The sequence below is a fragment of the Geotrypetes seraphini genome, chromosome 4 (assembly GCF_902459505.1).
Source record: "Geotrypetes seraphini chromosome 4, aGeoSer1.1, whole genome shotgun sequence".
In the NCBI taxonomy this organism is placed as follows: Eukaryota; Metazoa; Chordata; class Amphibia; order Gymnophiona; family Dermophiidae; genus Geotrypetes; species Geotrypetes seraphini.
Window position 1 is genome coordinate 229,208,607 of NC_047087.1, and position 24,805 is coordinate 229,233,411.

At 46.8% G+C, this 24,805-nt stretch overlaps 2 protein-coding genes across 6 annotated transcripts in view; one reads left to right on the forward strand and one right to left on the reverse strand.

Annotated features, from left to right (window-relative positions):
- Positions 1–3,726, reverse strand: part of SAMD8 (sterile alpha motif domain containing 8) — a 159,904-nt gene extending 156,178 nt beyond the window's left edge. The window contains exon 1 of one of the 3 annotated variants that reach the window (XM_033941132.1): positions 3,573–3,726. The gene's annotated coding sequence lies outside the window, so the exon portion shown is untranslated. Of the gene's footprint in view, positions 1–2,816; positions 3,129–3,572 lie in introns of those variants that run through there. The other 2 variants (XM_033941130.1, XM_033941131.1) reach the window with 2 other exon arrangements.
- Positions 3,293–24,805, forward strand: part of DUSP13 (dual specificity phosphatase 13) — a 36,130-nt gene continuing 14,617 nt past the window's right edge. The window contains exons 1-3 of one of the 3 annotated variants that reach the window (XM_033941134.1): positions 3,437–3,621; positions 6,617–6,708; positions 6,935–7,238. In XM_033941134.1, coding sequence (XP_033797025.1) covers positions 7,084–7,238 — 155 coding nt within the window. In that variant the 5' untranslated portion in view covers positions 3,437–3,621; positions 6,617–6,708; positions 6,935–7,083. Of the gene's footprint in view, positions 3,358–3,436; positions 3,622–3,787; positions 3,889–6,616; positions 6,709–6,934; positions 7,239–24,805 lie in introns of those variants that run through there. The other 2 variants (XM_033941135.1, XM_033941136.1) reach the window with 2 other exon arrangements.

A 24,805-nucleotide genomic window follows, 5' to 3' on the forward strand; every position in this document is an offset into this window, starting at 1 on the left:
GATAGCTGATCTGCCAATGCTTTGCCTTGAGAAGGACTCGAGGACGTCGATGCAGCCTATGTCGACAAAGAAGCTTCGGCATGGAAAAAGGCATCAAAGGAACCTGGTGACTTGGACGAGGCAATCGAGACCGGAACATCCTCGAGGTCCGGCATCGGATACCTCGAATGAGGAGTCGGTGGTCTGGTCGAGGATGGAGTAGATCGAGGCTTCGAGGAAGATGGTCTGTCCTGAGAAGAAGAATGATGCCTGGAAGGATGCCTCGATGAAGGCCTCGAATGTCGATGAGAACTGTGTCTGGAACCAGATCTCGAGAATCGAGGAGATTTTGCCTCGGAGACGTAGGCAGCCGATGCCAATGTATGAATAGGACTAGAGGCTGTAGATCGAAGCTCCAGAGGCTTGGTGGAGGAACCTTGATGCACTCTCAAAGACTCTGCTCCTTGTTTAGAGTGTGAGGATTCTCGTCGAGGCACTCGCAAAGAATCTTCTCCTTGCTTTTCGTACTTAGATGACAGACCAGACACTCGCAGAGACTCTGCTCCCTGCAAAGAGTGTGGAAGTTCAGACTGGGGCAAAGGAAGCGGCTCGACCTCGCAGGAGTCTGCTGAATGCCCAGGCTGGATAAGAGGAAGCAGTTTAGGTCCCATGTTGGTAAGGAACTGAATAAACTGCTTCTCTAATATGGTCTGGAAAGAAGCTGGCAAGGATGGAACCGCATCTGAAACTGGACCACCTGCCTTGGATGGAGGTTCCTTCGAGGTAGTGTGAGTGTGCTTCGACTTAGTAGTCTTGGACACTTTAATCACCACCGGCGGAACCGACTGCTTTCTGACCTGAGGAAACAGGGGAAGATACAGCAGATGACGTCGAAGCTAGAGCCGCTGCAAACGACGAAGGCTCGAGGTGGAAGCAGTAGGCGCAGAAGGAGCCTCAATGGAAGTCGAGGCCGAAGACGCCTTTGAAGTCGAGGGATCAGTAGGAGACTCCATCTCGAAAAGCTTGTCCACCAGAATGCAACGACGCTTGAAAGCACGAGGCTGAAGTGTTTGGCAAGGCAGGCACAACCTAGGATGATATTTCGGCCCAAGGCACTTGAGGCAGCGTCTGTGAGGGTCCGTGAGAGAGATCGCACGCTGACACTTGCTACACTTCTTAAAGCCTGTAGCAGGCCGGGACATAGGCAGAAAAATAGCCACCGCAAAGTCGAAGCTTGCGGGCTGCGCCGAGCGGCCCGTCCCAGAAAACGAACAGAAGAAGACAAAATTTTTTGTTTTGTTTTTTTTAACTAAAATAAAAGAAACAAAATAAAACAGCAATTCGTGAAGAAAAAAACACCAACCGCGTTTGAGAGAAGGCAAAAAGTGAACGAAGTTAAACACAGATCAAAGACGGACTTCTCGGCTCCGCGGAAAACTGAGAACTGAGGAGACGCGACTCGAAACTTTGAGTTTCTTCAAGCAAGTCTGCTTGTGAGGCGTCTGCATCCGGGCTCCGTCGATGACGTCACCCATATGTGAGAATACCTGCCTGCTTGTCCTGGGATAACTATAGTATTGTGGGGTTTACTATCATTTCTAGAAAGCAAAAAAATAATTTGGATAATATATTCAAATATGTTTTTAAAATCAAATTACCAGCTCAATTTAAAAAAAAAAAAAAAAATTACCATCAAAATAGTTTTGAAGTCAATTGTTTGCACTCTTTACATTCAAGGGTCACTGTTTTTCTTGAAACTAAAAGTAAACATTGCCCAAAACCAAGACCACACACCCAGCAAACACTGTCAAAATTATACATTGCATACTGCAAAATATGACTAATGCTACTAGTTCTGAACTTTCAAAGTATACATTAGTGGTGAAAGCAGCATCTACCTAAGGCTCTCCAAGCTTCCCCAAGCCTTCCACCAGAATCTCTGCTAAATAAAGCACCAATCCTTGAAGCAAGGAAACCCCTGTCTTTTGAAGGTACACAAAACTGAAATTACTTCAGATGAGTACATTTTATACACTCTCCATACATCCTTTAATTCTAAAAAACCATTTGTAATCTGCATATCCCAATAAGGCAGATACTACTATTAGAGCAACAATACATGTGCCACAAACTGATTTTTGAATAGATGAATCTCGTCCCACACAATTAGACCTAGCAGCAGAGCTTAATTTCTGGGGAACTGCCTGAACACAGTTCCATCACTTCTTTTCAGACTACAAAGCTAGAGAAGCATGAAGGTTATGCTCCTGCACAGCCTGCAGGGAAGAAAGGAAAAGCTATGGCTGAAATGGAGCAGAGTAAAGCCACACTGAATCTGGCCTCTCTTATCCTGTTGCTTCTGCTCCTGATTCACCCCCTCCCCATCTTCACAGTTTCTGTTCTTTTTTGTTTGCAAACAGCCTACCAGAAGGTACAATTTGTATCTATATTTAGCTTACCAAACATCTTGCTTTGGCAGGTAATCCTCAATTTGTTTATAATGGGACCAGCCTTGTGAGACCTGTCTCTATTCTTAAAATTGCCTCATTTTTTTTGCTGGTCTTTCTATGCCCTCCTTATGAGCAGCATTTAATAGAATATCAGATTGCTCTAATACATAGGCTGGTCTCAAAATATAAATTACAGAATCCTGTATATCTTATGACTCAAATCTGTGAGACCGATGTTTTATGTTAATATTTTGCTTTGCTTGTGCCCAGAGCTGAGGGAACTTTATTAATTTAGCTTGAATTGCAGCTCAATCAGGGTCTCGATTTTGTGTCAAAGAATGTATGTTGAGAAGAGTTCATCCCAACTCACTAGCCCTTAAAAATTACCTCTTCTTCAGCAGCTTGATGCAATTAAAAGTTGCCCCTGTTTCAATGAATCCCACTTATAATTCACTTGTTTACTTCTTCCATATCGGGACCTCCACAGTCAAGAGTTCCATAGTTCCATTCCAGAGCCCCAACATCATATTTAATTAAACGCAAGTAAATTTCCTTTCCCGAATTTAGCCCACTTATTCTAAATCTTCGCAATCACGGCCCCTCGTCTTCATTTATAAGCTCTGCTTTTGTTGTCTAGGTAACAGGTAAAAAGTCAGAACTCCTTGTTTGCCTTCTGCCCTGTCTGGACTGCAAACCGAATAAAGATGGGACTGTCCATTATATCCCTGAACAGGACCGCATACGCCTGGAGTGCACGATACAATTATTAATAATAGATTAATAGATTAGAGAGGTGGCTACTTCATATATCGCCCTCTCAAATGAGCTGCTTGTTCACCAAAGCTGCCATGGGGATAAAGCATCCCACATTCGACCACTCAAAACTCGTAATCTTAATGGACGTTTCCACGTATATGGATGTTGGCATGTATATGAATATATAATTTATATTGTACCTGAGTATATGTGCACGTATACAAATGTGTACGTTTTGCAAATCAAAGCGCAGACATATACGTCTATACATCGACTACGTGCGTATGTGCACATAACTGCTTTTTTTTTGTAACCCCCTTCTTCCAGCCAACATCGAGAACCTTCTACTTCAAACCACAACTAAAGGCACTGAGGGTAACAGCTCACCTTCCCCTCCGCCGGTGCCAGTGTCCAGCACGAGCTGCAAGCCGTTACGGTGAGAACTCCAGTTCTACCTTTCTGCGTCCCGTTCCGTCAGCCGCGGCCACAGCTCCGGAAACGCCATGGCCAGCGATCGGCACTGACTGAGGCACGCCGGGAGCGGCACGCGCCAGCCACCGTAGAGACTGCGGCGGTGGCGCGCGCCCTCCTCCGAAGCTCCGGCCCGAGCAGGGCCGCGAAGAACTACAGTGGTGCCATCTGCTGGAGGAGGAAGGCGCAGCGGGGGGCTCTTCGCTGGGCGTAACGGGGAATTCATTTTCGGGTGAATAATTGAAAAAAAAAAAAAAAAAAAAAGGGGGGGATTAGTTGTACCTTCTAACTACTAGTGTTATTATCTTTCACTATTTCGTAATATAGTGTAGCCCTGGCGACTCGCCCACCGGCGCCGCCACCACCACCACCACCACCACGTGGCAGGGACAACTGGCCAGCTCTATTACTATACAGTATATCACATATAGCGCTGAAAGGCGTACGCAGCGCTGTACATTTTGACATTTAATGGACTTCGGGGTGGGGTCGGGTCGGTCACTCATCCACCCCGCACCAGGGCCAATAAAAGGAAAGAGAAGGTTCATAATTAGGCCAGGCCCAGATAACTTCCGTAGGCAGGAGGATGGGCAATTCTAGGTTTCACTCGTCCAACTCATACTCTTCACTCTCCTTTCTGATGAAATAACAGCTTAGTCCGAGGTATTAATGAACTAAATTGGAACGTTATTAAAGTTGATCTTGGAGACTTTAAACTATTTACACACACTCAGTGAAAAGGCAGACACTCAGTGATGTAGTATGGGGGTGAGGGGGTCTGCCCCAGGCATAGTCTTTGTAAGGGGCAGAGGTACCCATCCTCTCCGACTCCCCCCCCCCTTGCCACGCGTGTGCACCCCTTCCCATGTACACCTTTAATTTTCCCTGGGGGAGCAGTATTAAGAACTTGCTGCCCGCGTTAGTGTCATCTCTCTCTGATGTCATTTCCAGGCCCTGTGCCTAGGAAATGATGTCATAGGGATAGCTGATACAACGCGGGCAGCAAGTTCGTGGTGTTGCTCACTCCTGGAAAATTAAAAAAAGTACAGGGGAAGGGGGACGTGTGCGCATCAGATGGGGTAGGGGAGGGGCACCACTCACCCTCGCTACGCCACTGCAGACACTTGGTGCTATCAATAGCTTTCCCTGTCACTTCCAGTTTATTTTCAGATTGAATATTTACAATTACAGTAGAATCTCCGTTAACTGGGACTGTCATACAAGTGGCAAAAAAATTGCCGGTTTAAATAAAAAAAGGTCCAGACACAACCAGTCCTCAACTCCCCGCGCTGTTCCCTCTTCCAAAAAGATGCAATGATGCCAGGTTGAGGGCAGCATTTCTCAAGATTTGGGGCCATTTTTCAGATTTTGCACAGGCATGGGCTCAGATTTCATCCAACCATTGGGTTCTGGATATCATCAAGTGGCTACAAACTGGAATTCGCTCGGCCTCTAACTGATTGGTTTGTGGACTCTCCTGTGGGGTGCCGGAAAAAGCGACCCAAGTGCAAGCCACTGTGAGAAGGTTGTTAGACTCGGGCTCAGGCATATACTTCATATACTTCATCATGCTAAAGAAAGGCTCCGACGATTGGATACCCATTCTGGACCTTACTACTTAGAACCAAAAAGCCGACGACAGATTCAGCATATGCTGAGGCTTGGGAGATGTTTCAATACTGGTGTAGCAAAGAGCAGTTTGAGCAGGGCAGTGCTCCCCATCTCCCCCATCTCATTTGTACTGGCATTCCTGCAAGAGAGCCTTGACAAAAAGAATGGCAATGACGTCACTTATAGTTCAAGTAGCAGGACTCTGCAGTTTCCAGGGTCAAGAGAAGAGAACTTTGCTAGCGGCCCATCTGGACATAGCTAGGTTTCTGAAGGGTGCATTGAGACTACGGTCTCCAAGAACCATTTCTATCCTGGAACCTTAGTATATTCTTACAGGGACTCAGCAGAGCCCCATACGAGCCCTTACAGGAATTTTCCCTCATGGATCTGATGGTTAAAGCAGTCTTCTTGGTGGCAATTACTTCTGCCAGGAGTGTCTCAGAATTACAGGCCCTGTCGTGTAGAGAACTGGTTCTCCAGATCACAAAAGCAGGAGTGACTTTGCGTTTAGTTCCCTCCTTCCTATCGAAGGTTGTTTTGGCGTTCCTTGTCAACCAAGAAGTTAGACTGCCAGCATTTCACCCCAGAGTCCAAGAAAAGTCCTTAAAGGTTTTGAATGTCAGAAGAATACTCTTGCATTACCTGGAGGTCACCAATGAATTTCATCTCTCAGATCGTCTTTTCGTGTTAATCAGGCGAGATGATGCAGGCCTGCATCCAAGGCCTAGATGGATTCGTAGAGCTACATTATATCTTCTGCCTACATCAGTTGTGGCAAGCAACTGCCTGTCTCCTTGAAAGCACATTCAACAAGAGGAGTGGCCTTTTCTTGGGCTGAAGCTCAGGGAATTCCACCTGAAGAAATTTGTAGATCAGCAAATTCATACTTTCACCAAATTCTACAGGGTGGGCATGGCAGTACAGGAAGATGCTTCTTTTGGGGTCCTCAGTACTACGAGCAGGCTCCTCTATCCCTCCCAAGAGTTTGGGACTGCTTAGGTATGTCCCGTTGGTTTAGCATAATATTCCTATTTCACTGGAAAAAAAATTAGGTTTTTACTTTTGTAATATCTTTTCCAGTAGATAGGAATGTTATGCTGAACCCTTCGCCCAACAATTATCTGATCCGCCTGCTTTCTGACTCAAGCTTAATGGTCAGCTTCACAGTTGAGATTTTCCAGTCTCTATATACTTAAAAAGGAGGAATGTTTGAGTTCCATAAATGTTCAGGCTATTGTGTTCTTGTTTAATTTGTATTTTTATTGCATTCATGTTTCTTCTGAGAGGCTTGTTAATATTTTACTTGCATTACTGTTCATTCAGTGATTGTTTTACATTTATCTGATTAGATCTGACACTTGGTTTCGGGGAGTTCCCCATACCCCTCCTTCTCCTATGGTTCAGCATACCATTCCTATGTACTGGAAAATATATTATCAAGGTAAGAACCTAATCTCTTTTATCAAGAAATTATATTCCTTAAATGTGCACTATAACATACACACTAATGAAGTGCTTTAGGGTGGCTGAGTGCTCTGATGAGGTAGAGAGGAGTAGAATTGTTTGCACTCGTCACTAGTTCACGTTACTATGTCTTGAGTGATATTTTTGGTTGTTTCCCTAAGGCTTTCTACTGCATTTCATATTCATCTGTCTATTTTGCTTAGTAAAAACAACACATGGCCAACACTTGTCACAGTCCATCACAACAGATTCAGAATGACAACTGGATATGCTAGTAACGTGGGAACACAATCATGGAAAAGTACAGTATCTTTTTATAGTTTAATACAGCAAAGTTACTGATTTCTGAGACATGGCTGAAGCACAAGCAGATAAGGATTCCAAGCACCCTGGTGCAAGCACATCTGAATTTCTCTCCCTCAAAGAATTAGAACAGCTCTTGGAAAGTGGACGTTCAGGCTGTAACCATGTTGATGAGGTGTGGCCTAACCTCTTTTTAGGAGACTTGTAAGTACAATGCAGAACTTTATCAAAAATCTCTGTAACATAGTGATCAGGAAAATGAAGTATTAGTGTTTAAAATTTAATTTTTACCAAAAATGTAAACCCTTGCCCACTTATTCTCAATAACATTTTACATTCTTACTGTAACTATGATTTGTATCAGCATAGTAAAATGTTTTATTAGAGATATATAATGATAACTCCAATACTTTATTTTTCACTATATGATTGTTTGATCTTTCTCTGAACATAAGTCTTCTTATGGATTTTTATTGATGTAAAACTACTTAACTTTCTTATATCATGGAGGATCCACACACTGCACATGATACAGTCCTGTGTTTCGAGGGATAAAGTTCTTCAGTCTTTCAGTAATAACTTTTCTCTACCTGATATGGCTGATGAAATTTGTTTCATGCCTCTAAAGCAGTGTCTCTCAAGCTTTCTCGAGTTGGGGCACACTAAAGGTAGTGGCCACCAGAAGTGTGCGGACATCACCGTTATGACTTCATGCGCATGCGTGACATCATCACACTGACATCCATGCATGTGCAGAACCCTCCAGACAGGCCGTGAAATTCCAGAAGGGCGTGCCAGCAGGGAGGGCTAACAAATATCAACAGAGTACCCCCAACAACAGACTTCCCAAGCTCCACCCTACAGCCACCCAAGCTCTTCCCCAGATCCCGCCCCTTTACTAATTGTGATTGTCATGCGTTATCTACTTCAAAGTAGCAGAGTGGCATACTGGGGGGGTAACCAGCTTCAGCTGCATCTCAGGGGTAGCAAGATAGGTCCCAATTGGGGGGGTCCTCCAGTCATCTTGGATCCTCAGTTTTTCTAGCAGATAACTGCTTGTTTTCAGAATGCTTGCTCCACATTATAAATTCTCTTTAAGAGGTTTGAGCAAGTCAAAGGGAGCCCGCAGGTCCTTGGCTACCCACTAGAAAGTGAGAGAAACCTGAAAAGCCTGAGGTTGGCCACTGAACCTCTTGCATGGGAGGAGGATATGAAAGCCTGTCTCTAGAAAAGGGATGAGTCCTCGGTTCATATGGCTGTTTTAGAGGAAGAGAGAACACCACTAATTTCTCAGATCCTTGGACTTGAACATGTGGGATGCCACCCATGAGGAGGTGACAGAAAAAGATATGATATTAGAGGACCATCCAAGCCCTTCCATCTTCATAAAGCACTGAAGGTGGAAGTTTCAGAATAACAATCCATGAAAGGGGTGCTGAAGGTCATGGGGAAACTCCACTATTTGCTGTGAAATATATTAGATCTCCTTTGCTTTCCCAGGGTGGATGCTTTGATTACTGTGGTGGCTTGGAAAACGAATATCCCAGTAGAAGGGATCTTAAGGACTCTGAAGATCAGGAGGTAAAGGTCCTCATGAAGCAAGCCTACTCCTCCTTGGCATTAGGCTTTCACGTGGTGATCTGCAGAGGCTTTATGGCCCTCACCTCACTTCAGCGGGTTCAACAGTTGCTGGTGAATCCTGAGGTGGTCTATTCAGAGTTGGGATAGCCTTTTGGCCAATCCTATATAATAAAACGCTAGCCGCGCATGCGCACTCAGACCTGCATGATCTGTAATCCCTGATCTGTAGGTCCGTGGCCAGAGTGCGTATGCGGCGGACAGATCGGGAAAGCACAGCACAGCCGGCGACTCCCCCCCTCCTGCCCTCACTCACTGCCAAAACCACCACCTCCTCCTTCTCGCTGGCTCACCCGCTTTTAAATGAAGAGAAAAGCGCTGCACTGCGCTAACGCTGGCTTTGCTGTCTTCTGTCCACTGCGGCCCGCCCTCTCTGACTACTTCCTGTTTCCGCTAAGGTTGGCCGCAGTGGATAGAAGACGCCGAAGCCAGCGGCTATAGCCGCCGATCTCCGTTCCTCCGGAGGGGGGTCTGGGTGGAGAGGGATCGCGGCCACTCAGCACCCCCAACGAGGAGCCCAGCAACTTTCCGCTGCCCGGGACCCGAGTCATTTGCCGCCCCCCCTCTTCCCTTACCGCGGGCCCGACTAGCGATTTAAGCAGCGTGTGCAGCAGTCTTCACACGCTGCTTCGGGCCCTTCTACTGCCCTGATTTGCTCCGGACGTGCCAGAGTAAATCAGGGCAGTAGAAGGACCCGAAGCAGCGTGTGAAGACTGCTGCACACCCTGCTTGAATCGCCATGTGTAGTCGGGCCCGCGGGAAGGGAAGGGTGGGGGCGGCAAAGGACTCGGGCCCGCGTTTGTAGTCGCGACTGTGGGAAAGGAAAGGGGGTAGAGGAAACGCTAATGCTGCTGCACAGGGAACTGGTGTGGGGGGAGGGAAATGGAGGGGGAGGGAATGCTGCTTTGGACAGACAGACAGAGGGAGGAAAGGAGACAGAAAGACAAGAAGAAAGACACAGGAGCAGGTGCACAGGGAACTGGTGTGGGTGGAGAGAAATGGAGGGGGAGGGAATGCTGCTTCGGACAGACAGACAGAGGGAGGAAGGGAGACAGAAAGAAAAGAAGAAAGACACAGGGGCAGGGAGATATACAGAAAGGCAAACAGACAAAGGGGGCCAGGGACAGAGACAGACAGAAAGAAAGACAGCGGGAGTTGCTTCAGGAGGGGTGCGGGATGCCGCAGAGGGAACTTTTCCAATGGGTGCAACTGGGCGGCTCTCGGGAGCCTCTGATCAGGGGCAGAGCAAGGTAAGTGTATCATAGGGATAAGAAGGAGAAGGGGGGAGAAAAAGGAAGGGACGCCTACTGCTGGACAGGGGGAGAAGGAAAGAGGTGCTGATGGACAGGGAGGGGGTGAAGAAAAAGGAACGGAGGCCTAATGTTGGACAGGGGGGAAGGAAGGTGCTGCTGGACAGGGGGGAGGTAAAACAAAGGGAGAAGGGCTGCTGCTGCATAAGGAGAGCTGTGAAGAGGTGGTGGTGGACACAGGGGAGGTAAAAGGAAGAGAGAATGGACAGGGGGAGCAGGCAAGGAGTGGTGATGGACAGCCAAGGAAAAAGAAAGACAGAAAGAAAGTGGCTAAGGAGAGAGAGAGAGAGAGAGAAAGAAATAAAGAGAGACACACACACATATATTCTAGCACCCATTAATGTAATGGGCTATAAGACTAGTATACTATATAATCTGGTTAGAATCAGCTGAAGGACAGTAGCTTCAGCAGTGGGGGGCATGGAGATGGTTGTGGCTCTAAAACTGATCTTTCTTTTTCTTTGGTTTTTTGTTAAATTTTCAATGTTCAAACTTCCCTTAGTTGTGCCATCTGCCCGTTTAGCCTTCGGGCTTTGAACTTGCGTTTTTAAGTCTCGGCATTGCAACCATTGTGTTTTTTTACTTTGCCACTGAGATTTTTTTTCTCATGTCGAAGCCTTCTAGCAGGTTGAAAAAGGGCCCATTTCGCTCACTACTCCGCACAACTAGTGCATTCAATGTCTAGGGCTGGAGCATCGAGTAGACTTTTTGTACCCATTGTCTTATGTTGAAAAAACACACTCTTAAGGCTCGACGCATCCAGCAAGAGAAGCTTTTTGGAGCGGCCATGGCCTCCAACGACAAATTGGTGCCAGCAGTACCGAAGGAACCAGCTTTGACGCCTCCCTCAATGTTTGACTCAGTTCCTGCATTGGGTAAACTTGCTAAGAAGATGTCATCATCTCACCCAGCGTCTCAGGCATCTTCTGCATCGAGTCCCTTAATGCATGCCAAGCGTTGATGCTACCATCAATCTCCATTGGTTCAGGCTATGTTTCCTTTAAGGCGTACTTCCTCATCGAGGTTACCCATGCCTCGGCACCCTGCAGCACCCAGCTGCTGAGCCAATGGTACTGGTACAGTCCTTCCAGGACCAACCTAAGAAGATTTTCCAATGAGAGCTAGCTGTACTTTTTAAAGTACATGTGGCACCGGTACTTGCACCGACTCCCTCAGTACCGACCTAGCTGAGCATGGCACATCAAGGCTCCAGGGTACTGACCCTCACTCTCCTAGTAAATTTAAATCTCAAAGAGCATCGAGGTCCCACAGTACCAATCCTTGCTGTTCTAGAGCTCGACATCTCACGGTAGTGGTTCTCATTCACTTTGACGTTTGTCAAGACCTACACATTCTCGACACCAAACCTCTTCATCATCTTCAACTGACCAATATCAACAGCATTGTAGGAGTTCTTCTCGATGTTCTGTCAAAGCTTGAAGAATGGTCTGAAAATTAGCAGCTAAAATTTAATGCTAAGGTCATGCATTTGGGCTGCAAAAATCCGAGGGAACGGTACAGTTAAGGGAGTGAAGAACTTGTGTGCATGACAGAAGAGCGGAATTTGGGTGTGATTGTATGTGATGATCTTAAGGTGGCCAAACAGGTTGAAAAAGTGATGGCGAAAGCTAGAAGGATAGGGTGCATAGGGAGAGGTATGACCAGTAGGAAAAAGGAGGTATTGATGCCCCTGTATAAGACTTTGGTAAAACCTCATTTAGAATATTGTGTACAATTCTGGAGGCCGCACCTTCAAAAAGATATAAAAAGGATGGAGTCAATCCAGAGGAAGGCTACTAGAATGATATGCGGTCTTCATCATAAGGCATATGGGGACAGACTTAAAGATCGTAATCTGTATACTTTGGAGGAAAGGCAGGAGAGAGGAGATATGATAGAGATGTTTAAATACCTACGTAATGTAAATGCGCATGAGTCGAGTCTCTTTCATTTGAAAGGAAGCTCTGGAATAAAAGGGCATAGGATGAAGTTAAGAGGTGATAGGCTCAGGAGTAATCTAAGGAAATAGTTTTTTTTTACAGAAAGGGTGGTAGATGCATGGAACAGTCTCCCGGAAGAGATGATGGAGACAGAAACTGTGTCTTAATTCAAGAAAGCCTGGGATAGGCACGTGGGATCTCTTAGAGAGAAGAAGAGATAATGGTTACTGTGGATGGGCCATTTGGTCTTTATGTGTCATCATGTTTCTGTGTTTGTATGTTCTCACAGTCGTCATATTCCCCAGACCTAGAAGCATCCATCTCCATCTTCTCCTTTTTACAGAGAATCTTTTGGAGTTGGGGATCTTGATTCAGATCTCTCTTTTCATACTGATATTGATCTTGACCCCACATTATCTGCTCCAGTATCACATAGCTTCTCATCAGATCTATCTCCTCCAATGCCCAGGCTCAAATTACTTCCTGAAAGATTATCTTTCATGAAGTTTATCAGGCAGATGGGGAAATATTTTGCCTGTTAAATTGGAGGCAGACACTGAATTGAGAGCGGAGCTCTTTGAAGCATTGGATTTTGATGAACCTCCTAAAGAACTCTTCAAGTTGTCTCTTCATACTTTACTTAAGAAAGCTATGTTTAAGAACTGGGAACTCTCACACTTCCCATAGCTCCTAGGAAAATTGACACTTTTTACAGAATACAGTCGTGCCTGGGGTTTGATAAGCCACAGCTACTGCACCAGTCTTTGCTGGTTGAATCTACTCTTAAAAAATCTTCCAGCACACGAGTGTATGACAGTGCACCACCAGGCCAAGAAGGCCACACCATGGATAAGTTCGGGCGCTGCCTTTACCAGAACTCTATGTTGATTAGCAGGAAATGGAAGCTCTTCAAATAAATGCCATATAGTCAGTTCCCTCTTCCCAGAAAAAAACAGGGGTTCTATTCCAGTTATTTCCTAATTCCAAAGAAGACAGGAGGTCTTCATCCCATTCTTGATCTTCAAGCTCTCAACAAATATTTAGTCAGAGAGAAGTTTTGCATGCTATCCCTTGGGGTGCTATACCCACTTCTAGAATATAACAATTGACTGTGCTCTCTAGACCTCAAAGACCACAGAAAGTTCCTTCATATTTGTGTAGATCACATCATTTGCAATACCAAGTTCTACCATTCAACCTCGCTTCCTCTCCAAAAGTGTTCACAAAATACCTAGTAGTGGTAGTGGCAACCCTTTGCATCCATGGGTTTTGAGTGTTTCAAGCAGTCCAGTCAACTACACAGGTGACTATAATTCTTATGGAGCTTCTAGGATTCGAAGTCAGTTATCCAAAATCTCATCTTCAACCATCTCAAATATTGGAGTTTATAGAAGTCGTACTCAACACCAATTTTTTATGAGCTTTCTTGCCGCAGCAGAGACAAATACAGCGGACTTTAAGCTTAAAGTCGTTGCGAAAGTTGAGGAAATAGGCAACCGGGCCGCAGCGAGAGAGTTCGATGTTGGAGAAACATCGGTGCGTGAATGGAGAAAAGATAAGAAGAAACTGGAGAAATCAATCCGCGAAAACGGGCACGTCGTGGGGCCAAACCAAAATGGCCTCAGCTGGAGGATGACTTGAAGCAGTGGATTCTGGGGAGAAGGGAGCAAAATCAATCAGTCTCTACCGTTGCAATTCAGATGAAGGCAAAACTACTTCCCAATGGAAGAGGAATACCCAACTTCAAAGCTGGCTTCACATGGATCTCAAAATTTATGAAAAGGAACGGACTATTGTTCGAATGAGAACAACTGTTGGCCAGCAACTTCCAGATGACTGGCAGCAAAAATTGATCGATTTCCGTGACTTTGTCGCCAAAGAAATATCTGAACTTGTCATCACTGCAAAGGATATCATCAACATGGATGAAATTCCAATGGTATTCGACATTCCAGCGACAAGAACCGTAGCCCCCACAGGTACTAAATCTGTTGCCATCACCACAACTTGGCATGAAAGAACGTGTTTTACAGTAGTTCTTGGTTGCTCAGCTAGCGGGGTTAAGTTAAAGCCCATGGTCATTTTCAAAAGGGTCACTATGCCCCGTAAAAAACTGCCCACCAGTGTGGTTGTGCACTGCAATAAGAAGGGATGGATGGACTGCGACGTAATGAGATTGTGGGTAGATAAATGCTTTAGGGCAAGACAGGGTGGATTTTTTTCAAAAAAATCCTTGTTAATTTTTGATGCCATGGCTGCCCACAAAGAAAAAAATGTTCAGACCTACATTAATTCTACTGGTGCCCACATCGCTGTGATACCTGGAGGCCTGACGTGTAAGCTGCACTTGACATCGCAGTGAATCATCCATTCAAGACTTTTGTTAGAAAGGAGTGGATGCAGAGCGGCACGCACAAGTACACACCCGCGGGGCGGCTGAAGCGGGCAACTTTCACAGAAGTCTGCAAGTGGGTGGCTTCAGCATGGGATAAAATAACACCAGATACTATTCGAAACGGATTTAAAAAAGCGGGCATTGTTTATGAAACCAATGACACTACTACCGGTAATCATGTAGCGGAAGGAGGCAACAACACGGATATCAGCGATGATGATGACGATATCACTTCGGAAATAAACAAGGTTCGTCTGCAGGCCGTGCTCACTTTATTTAATGGCGATGATGACAATTTGGATTTTGATGGATTCAACGATTCAGATAACTGTGATGATGATGACTGAATAAACCAGTAAACTTTGTTTATTTACAACTTTACCGTAATTACGGTAACTATATTTAGATTATTTTGTCCTCGATACTTCGTTTGATCTAGATTACCGGTAAATGTTATAGTTTATAAGAATGAACATGTGATTTCTGTTCTTGTTGCTGTATTCATACTCATTAACTCTAGATTAAAAGTTATACGGTAATTTATAAGAATGAACAGTTTTTTTCTTTTGACGTTTTTGGTTGGAGGGTGTGTGAATGGTGCGTGAGGTTTTCCTATGTCTGGTTGAGGTGGTTGAGGTGGATTGAATTATTTAGCTGAAGAAATTACGGTAGTTAACCCCTCCCCCCCCCCCATTCCACACAAATTACAGTAATTCTCTTCCATTTTTGTTCCCATTATAAAAAACACTGATAAGTTCCCAGAAAAAAATACATTAAAATAAGAAGTGAAAACAAAGGCCCCTACAGATGAGAACATAAGAATAGCCTAACTGGGTCAGACCAATGGTCCATCATGCCCAGTAGCCCATTCTCATGGTAGTCTATCCAGGTCACTACCTGGTCAAAACCCAAAGAATAGCAACATTCCATGCTACCGATCCAGGGCAAGCAGACGCTTCCCCCATGTCTTTATTTTTTATTTTTTTTTTCAAATTTTTAAACATTATCATTTACACAAATAATAATAAAGAAAGGAAGTTTACAAAACCAAAGAAAAGAAAAGTAATTATAAACTCTAAAGGTTATATCACTAGATTCCTCAAGTCCACATAATTTGAGAGAGAACAAACAGATTTTTAACAGAAACATTCAAATATAATCATGATCATAGAGATCAAAAATAAAGGTGCTTTAATACTTCAAAACTCCAAATATTAATTACGTGGTGCCAGAAGAACTAGCTTCATGATGTTGCAAAAATTGTTCTAACTGAATAGAGTCCCAATAGACATAATCATTTTCCTTAAATTTAATCAAGCATTTACAAGGAAATTTCAAATAAAATGTGGCACCCAAAGCCAACACCCTAGATTTCAAAGCCAGAAAGGATTTTCTTCTTAATTGTGTTGCTTGGGCCACATCTGGGAATATCAATACGTTATCTCCACAAAATTTAATTTGCTTATTTTGAAAATAAGCTTTCATTATTAAGGATTTATCTATCTCTCTTGTACAAGTTATAAGGAGTGTAGATCTAGTTTGAATTATATCTTGTGAGTCCTCCAGGAAACCAGTTAAATCAAAATCAATTTGTTCCAACTGATCTACGCCCGATTCTATGGAAACTTTTTTCCTCTGAGGAATATAATATAAATTTGTTAGAGGCAAGTTTTCTACGTCAGCCATCCCCAAAACTTCTTTAAAATATTTCTTGACCAATATTTCTGGAGACAACAAATGAGTTTTGGGGAAATTAACTAGACTTAAATTTTTTGCTCTCTGCAAATTCTCTATTTTTTCAAATTTCATATCAGTGATAACTGTTGAGGAAACTGCTTGTAATGTAACCACATGAGACTCTGTTGTTCTAATCGATTTTTCCATAATCTTTAAGTTGGAATCAACATTTACAAACTTATCAATCACTTCCTGTGAAAATTTAACATTCTGTGTCACCACAGACTTTAATAACCCCTCCATTCGAGTATTGATTTGCCATAAGTCTTTCAAGGTAACTTCCTGAGGTTCAGTCTGGGGCTCTCTAGCAAACAAAGTCTCATCTTGAAAGGATAAGGCTTTAGGTATCACCCCATAAATTAATGAGGGTGACCCCTGTTGCTCAGAGAGTCCTTCCGGCTGAAAACTGGAACCAGACTTGGGCTCCAAAACATCAGGAATATTCGGTGGAGGCGGTGGAGTTCTACCTGGAGGACTAAGAAATGCCCCTGATAGCGAGTTCGCTCCCTGGCTGTGGCTTAAGGCACTGGATGAAACAAAATGTCTATCTATGGGACCTGACAATATAGGCGTAGACACCTTAGCTTTCCCTTTTCTTTTTCCCATATTATTAATTTAATACATACAGTTTCTCCCGTGTCTCCAAGGGGCTCCCAAGGGGCAGGTCGAGCCCCTTAGGGCACGCCCTGCGGCCACGCGCCGCAGTCGCGGCTTCCCTTTGACCCGCGGGAAGAGGACCCGCGTGACGTCAGGGCATCTGTCTCTGCGGGTGCCCATAGGGATTCAGCGCCCAACGCTCCGGCTTCAGTTGTTGAAAAGCGCTGCAGTCCTGGGCAGTATCAAGTCCACCAAGATAGTAACACCTCAAATCTGTGTCTCTCCAGTCTCCTGCAGTCGCGGCGTCCCTTTGACTCGTGGGAAGAGGACCCGCGTAACGTCAGGGCGTCTGTCTCTGCGGGTGCCCGCAGGGATTCGGCTCCCAATGCTCCGGCTTCAGTTGTTGAAAAGCGCTGCAGTCCTGGGCAGTATCAAGTCCACCAAGATAGTAACACCTCAAATCTGTGTCTCTCCAGTCTCCTGCAGTCGCGGCGTCCCTTTGACTCGTGGGAAGAGGACCCGCGTAACGTCAGGGTGTCTGTCTCTGCGGGTGCCCGCAGGGATTCGGCTCCCAACGCTCCAGCTTCAGTTGTTGAAAAGCGCTGCATTCCTGGGCAGTATCAAGTCCACCAAGATAGTAACACCTCAAATTTGTGTCTCTCCAGTCTCCTGCAGTCGCGGCGTCCCTTTGACCCACGGGAAGAGGACCCGCGTAACGTCAGGGTGTCTGTCTCTGCGGGTGCCCGCAGGGATTCAGCTCCCAACGCTCCGGCTTCAGTTGTTGAAAAGCGCTGCAGTCCTGGGCAGTATCAAGTCCACCAAAATAGTAACACCTCAAATCTGTGTCTCTCCCCCCCATGTCTTAATAACAGACTATGGACTTTTCCTCCAGGAATTTGTCCAAACCTTTTTAAAACCAGCAACGCTATCTGCTTTTACCATAACTTAGATCTTTCCTTCCAAACAGAGACCTTGCTAGATGTCAAATACAGAAAGAACAAGGTAACTTCACAAGGACTTAGCTGTGCAGGAAATGTGAATCTCCTCATACACCCACCATATAGTGCAAAAATGTGCAAAGGTCTGGTTTTTTCTTTCGATCACTACATAGCCTAATGCCACCCAAGCAGCGCTGTTACAAACATATTCTGAAGGTCATCAGAGAAGGGCGGGACCGCAGCAGAGGAAGCAGCACAGGGCTCAGAGAAGGGGCGGGACCGCTGGCAGAGGAAGCAGCAGGGCTCACTGGCATCGCGAACCCACGGTAGGCTGCTTCTCCGTGCGGGGGGGGGGGCTGGAGGATGAATCGGATGTCAGGGGGGGGGGGGGAACCATGTAAAAAAAAAATTGTACAACACGCTCACACATATAACGCGCATGGTTATGCTCGGTTTGTAAAATCGTGTATAACACGCGCGTTATATGCGTGAAAATACGGTAGTTCTCTCCTCATCACCTGGAAGCAGATGCATTTCTTCTGGATTGGTCACACAAGTTCCTGTATGCATTTCCACCAATCCCTCTAGTTTTGAAGATGTTAGTCAAACTCAAACAAGAATCAGCCACCATGATTCCCATAGCTTCTTGGTGGCCCAGACAACCTTGGTTCTCCCTTCTACTATAAGTGAGTGTCAAAGATCCAATTCCATTACAGATCTTTCCATCTCTGCTCACTCAGAGTTCTCTTTCACATCGCAATCTGCAGTCTCTATACCTAACAGCTTGGTACCTCTTGACTTGTTAGAAATTTATTTTATTGGTAAAGAGAATAACAACCCACAACCACATGTAACAGATAAGAATTGAAAGTTTTCCAACAACATACAAAAAAAGGGGGGAGCACCCCCCCAAGAGGACTGGACTCTGATGTCCTCCCGGGTTACAAAGAGACCCAAACACCCCCCCCCCAACGGACCCGTATCCCCCCAACCCAACCCCCTCCCCAAAGACCCCAAAGCAAAAAGAAACCCAGGTCAGACAGGTGGGATAGGATTCAACTGCAGTCCGTTCAAGATACGGCTACGACTTCTTGGAGACAAACTGTCTAAATATGGAGACCAAGTTCGAACAAAGTCTCTGTTCTTGCAACGAGAGGAGTAAGGCAGCCGGGCTTCCCAGCTCATAAGTTTGTGTAGTTTATTCCTCCAGTACCAAAAGGAGGGAGGAACATCAGCCAACCAGTGGTTCAAAATACACTTTTTCCCCAAAATATAACATTTGCTCAAAAACAAATTTCGGCAGAGGTATAAACAGAAAATGCAGTGATATGATCAAACAACATGTGAAACACAAAAAGAGGGACAGGAGCCTGAAGCAGGCCTTGAAGGAAGGAGGTCAAGGCCCCCCAAAAACCCTGAATACTCTCACAACTCCAAAGACCATGAAAGTAAGAATTCACTTCAGTGAGGCACTTGAGACAGTATTGGGTATCCATACAGCCCATATAGTAGTCCCAGCTCTGGGAGGTATAGGCCCTCAACAGGGTTCTGTAATGACACTCACGCAGCTCCGCATTATATACTAAGACCAGGACCCGTCGTAGAGCTCGGAGCAATAAATCCGTCCCAAGCTCCCTCCCCAAATCCCTCTGCCAAGCCTCCAATATGGTGCTGCTGATGAAAAAGGGAGACTGAGATCTGAGGCTCTGGATCCTCCCCCCTCCCCTCCAAAAAAGCTTGAAACTGCAGCCCAAAGGCCAAAGAGAGGGAATCCCTAGGGAGTGATCTCACATAATGCAGTAACTGGCAATGAGCGTAAGCAAGGCCAAGGGAAGGAAGATCACATTGCTGCAGGTCAATGCTGGACTTCAGCTCCCCATCATCCCGCAAGACCTGAAAAAGAAACTCAAAACCCCTAGCCCGCCATCTACCGAAAACTGAAGGAATCAACCCTGGAGGGAAGGAAAGATTACCAGTCAGAGGCAATAACACACTGACATGGGAGTCCTGACACCATGGTGGAAGTATCCGCCGCCACACCTCCCAAAGAGGGCAAAACAAGACACTACGTCTACTAAGTACAGGGACCTCCGCCAACCGAGCGTGAAGAAGAGACAGAAGGTGAGCCGGATAAAAATAATCGCGTTCGAGGGAGATATCAGTATACAGAGTAGTACCCAAGACCCAATCCCGAATATGCCGCAAAAGACAAGCCTGATTATAGAGCACAAGATTCGGCACCCCAAAGCCTCCCCGGTCCCAGGATCCCACCATCAACTGCCACTGCAGTTTAGGCTTCCTGCCCCCCCCAACAAAACCTCAAGAGCAAAGAGTTAAAAGTCTGAACATACCGGTACAAAAGACACAAAGGAAGCATCTGTAGAACGTACAACTATTTAGGGAACAGTACTATTCGAAAAAGATGCACTCTCCCCATCAAGGAAAGTGGCAAATCACGCCAAGAAGCCAGGACCGAGCCCATAGAAGACAGGAGACACGTTACGTTCAGCCGGTAAAGCTCCCATACGTCCATAGAGAGCTGGATCTCCAAGTAGCGAAAGGAGGACTCATCCCATTTCAACGGAAAGGCCCCTCCCCAAGACTCGGAGCGTCGTCATAGAGGCCAACGTCTCAGACTTAGTCAAATTCAACGCGAAACCCGAAAAATCCCCAAATTCCCGAACGCTTTCCAGGAGAGTAGACAAAGAACAATGCAGATCAGTCAGGAAGACCAGGAGATCATCAGCAAACGCCGCCACCTTAAAATGAGTAGCATCCAGATGAAGGCCACAGATGTCCACATTAGATTGCAGCTCCTGAATCAACGGGTCCAAATAAAGTGCAAAAAGCAATGGCGAAAGAGAGCAGCCCTGACGGGTACCTCTCTGAATCAAAAAGGGGGCCGAAAGGCCCCCGTTCACTGAAATCTGCGCCGCCGGATCACTATACAACGCCTGAAGAGCATTAAAAAAGAAAGGGCCAAACCCATATGCCCGGAACACTGCAAAGAGGAACCCCCATTGCACTCGATCAAAGGCCTTTTTGGCATCAAAACTAATAAGAAGGGTGGGGGTGCCATCCATGCCAGCTCTCTCCAAAGCCATCAAGATATGACGAATATTTTTGGACACCGGGCGAGCACGCATAAAGCCTACCTGCTGGTCAGACACCAGAGAGGGCAGCACCTGAGCCAAACGATTGGCCAGCACTTTAGCCATCAATTTCGTCTCAAAATTCAACAAGGAGATGGGTCGATAGGATTCCGGCAAAACCCGGTCCCAACCCGGCTTCGGAACAACGATAATCTGAGCAAGATTCAAATAATGGGGCAAGAAGCTCTTAGCCACGCTCAAGTTAAAGATCTCAGACAAAACCGGGGTGATCTCAGTAACAAGCAATTTGTAAAACTCAACATGGAAGCCATCGGGCCCCGGCGACTTGCCCAACGGGCTAGCACGAATCACCCATTCCACCTCCTCCTCAGTATTAGGATACTCCAACATATCTGAGTCCTCGACAGAAAGGCGGGGCAGATCCAAACTATACAGATAGACCCTTCTGTCAAGGAGGTCCAGGCAAAGCGAATCGTACAAAGCAGCAAAAAAGTCACGCAAAATGTGGCTAAAGTCCTCAGTCTTATGATTTAAAACACCCTGGGAATCTCGCAACGCCGCCACACCCAATGTCCCACAATGAGAGCGGGCCAGCAGTCAACCACTCTTGTTGGCAAACTGAAACAATTGGAACTTATAATGATCCCGAGATCGCTGCGCCCTCTGATGCAAAAGTTCATTCAATTCCCGCTGCGCCTTGAGCTCCAAAGAAGCTCGACTGGCGTAACGCCGCCGTAGGGCCAAAACCCGATGCTCCCGCGTAAGAACTGCCCTGTGGCGCAATTTAGTCTCGTGGGCCGCAAATACCATGATCTCCCCACGTAACACGGCCTTCACCGTTTCCCAATAAAGAATGGGATCCTCTCTATGTTCCTGATTAGTACATTTAAAATCCCCCCACTTGCGCAACAAAAAATCATGAAAGTGAGCATTCCGGTACAAATGGCAAGGAAATTTCCACTGGACACCCCCCCCCAGAGGGCCCCCAATGCCAGTCAAGGCCCACCCACACATGGTCGGATATTTCAATAGGGCCAATCACCACCCCCTGAATCACAGGCAGCAGTGCTCTGGAAAAAAGAATAAAATCACTCAGAGAAAGCGTGCCATGGGCCTTGGAAAGATGAGAATAATCCCAAAAATGCCCCAAACCCTCCTCTCCGCACTCCACACTCCAAAAGTAAGCAGCCCCCTCCCAGGGAACAAACCCCCAAAGCCACTGGTGAAAAGAGGAAACCCCAACATGGGGAGGGAGCAGCCAAGGAAGAAGCAATAAACAGAAGAGAAGCCGTGCTCCCCCCTTCCCTAAAAGCCTAATAGTCTAGCACCCCAAGAAGAAGAAAAAGAGAGAGAGAGGAAAAAAAAACCCCAGGACACCAAAGAGCTCCGGAGACCCCAAGCCCAACTCCTCCCCCTACCCAACCCAAGAACCAAAAGTTCAGAAGCAAGGCAAAAGGGGAAAAGACCCCGGAATCATGGTTATAAGCAGAGCCTAAGCAGACCTATAAGCCAGCCTCCAACCCCAATCCCATCAAGAAGTAGCCAACCAAACTAAAAAAAAAAGAGGCCGCCATACACCCAAGTAGGCAAACAATAGGCGCACAACACACAGTCCCCACATAGTCACTCACCAACCCACCCTCCCAAATGAAACCCCCAAACAACACCCCACTTATGCCACTCATACACTCCCCCCACCAGTAATTAGAAATGGCGCCCTACAGCACTCATCTCGCGCCCTAGAGGAGGCTGAAAGCATAAGTCCAATAGAATGTATAAGTCCAATAGGAAACCGCTCCCTGGGGTCAGCACCATAGGCTCAAATCCCAAAGTTCAAGCCTCGAGGGGATCTCCAACAGGCAGCAAAGAGACCAACAGTGCTTAGGAGGAGGCAGCTGGGATCCGCTCATCCACAAAGCATTGAACAGCCTCCAGAGAGTCAAAATGGTGGGCTTTACCCGAGAGCATCACCCGTAGTCGTGCCGGGTACTGCAGCGAAAAGGGAATGTTGCGGCAAACTAGTGCAGAGCAGAGCGGAGAAAACTTGTGGCGAGCCTGAGAAACCTCTGCAGAATAATCCTGGAAACAGAGGACGGAGGTATTGTTATATTGCAGTTTCTTTCCCCTGCCGCAGCGCTCAAAGTACCTCAGTCTTATGCCGGTAGTTCAAAAGTCATCATATCACCACTCGCGGTCTTTCCGCGCCATCCCTCCGCTGCCCCAAGCGAAGGGCCCGTTCAATATGAAGGGGACCCAACTTTTGCGGAAATGCCTGGGACTCCGTCAGCCAATGCTACAACACATCCCCCAGATCACTCTCCGCTATAGACTCGGGCAGACTAATAAACCGCAAGTTGTTCCGGCAGGACCAACTTTCGAGGTTCTCCGCCTTGGCCGAAGTGCCGCCAGGGAGGTAGCCTGCACCCCCTGCTTTTGAGTGATCTGCTGAACTGAATCCTCGGCATTGCTGACCTGCTGCTGCGTGTCCCAGACCTCGGATGTTAAAGTAGCGAATCACTGATCTAGAGAATCCAGTTTATCAAGGATCCTCTGTAGCTTAGCGCCTAGCATTCCTTCCAGCGCTGCCTGCACCTCCGCCATTACCTCAGCGACCCAAAGAGAGCTAGGAGACTCCGGTGAGGCAGGAGCCGCAGGTGCCGCCATCTTGGAATCCAGCTGCTTCTCCCACTCTCGGCTCTTCGCCAGTGTCTTAGCTGCCATCCCTCCAGCACTCGTGCCAAGTGCTGTGGAGGTCTGATGTCGATATCCCCGCAGCAGGGAGAGAGGTTTCCTGGGCAAAATCGCCGATTAAATGACCGATCTAAAGCGGGCGTATCGGAACCACAACGCACTCAACCTCACGGTCCCATGCTTCCGCCGGAAGTCCTCAATCTCGACTTGACTTCAGCAGATTTTAATCTCTATGCCCCAGTTCAAGCTAGCTACCATATTTTTCACTCCATAAGACACACCTAACCATAAGATGCACCCTAGATTTAGAGGAGGAAAACAAGAAAAAAACCCATTCTGAACTAAATTCTCCCTGCCAGGCTCTGCACCCAACACCACACTCCTTGCCAGGCTCTGTACCCTGTATGCACAGATTTCTCTTGTAGTCTAGTGGTAGGCCGGGACAGGGCACAGGGCAGTGCCTAGTGGCAGGGCAGGCAGGGAAGTCTTTCTGTTTCCTGCTCAGCTTTGGAAAATGCACCTCTCTAATATCTTTACATTTTTATTTCCTCTTTTAAATTTTTTTAAAGCAATTCACATGTCCAGCACAAGGCCTCTTGCCTCAGCTGCACATTTGTTGTAAATTTAAATTAGTGATTAATTTAATGCAATTCCAGCAGGAGGGCCCCCTTCCCTGGTATCTTTCTGCAGAGTACCTTTCTGCAGGGCTGGGAAGCCTCCTGATTAATTTAATTCTGGCAGGAGGGCCCCCTTCCCCGGTACCTTTCTGCAGAACCCCTCCCACCCTGTACCTTTCTGCAGGATCCCTCCCCCCCCCCCCCCCCCGGTACCTTGAATCAATCCTGGTGGTCCAGCACTGCAGCAGCAGCCTCCCCTTCTGGACAGCCGCCCAAGTCCCCATCTGCGGTAGAGAGAGGCAGGCACGAGCCCCAAGCGCGCCTGCCTGGTCTTGTGCCGCCGCCCGAATGGTGTCAGCTCGGTCCAGTGCTGCATCGGCAGGCTCCTCCATCTGCGCCGAAAGTGAAAGGCAGACGCGAGTCCCGAGCATGCCTGTCTGGTCCCGCGCCAGCACTCAAATGGTTCCATCAACTCCAGCGAGTCTTGTGAGAACCAACAGCACCAATTGGGCAGCAGCGCAGAACCAGGCAGGCGCACTCGGGGCTCGTGCCTGCCTTTCACTTCCACGGCAGATGGAAGAGCCTGCCGATGCAGTGCTGGGCCGAGCTTTCACCATTCAAGCAGCGGCACGGGATCAGGCAGGCGCGCTTGGGGCTCGTGCCTGCCTGGCAGATGGGGACTTGGGCTGCCGTCCATCAGGGGGGCCTGTCGATGCAGCGCTGAACCGCCAGGATTACATCAAGGTACCGGGGTAGGGGTGCGTGGTATTCGCTGCATAAGACGCACCCTTATTT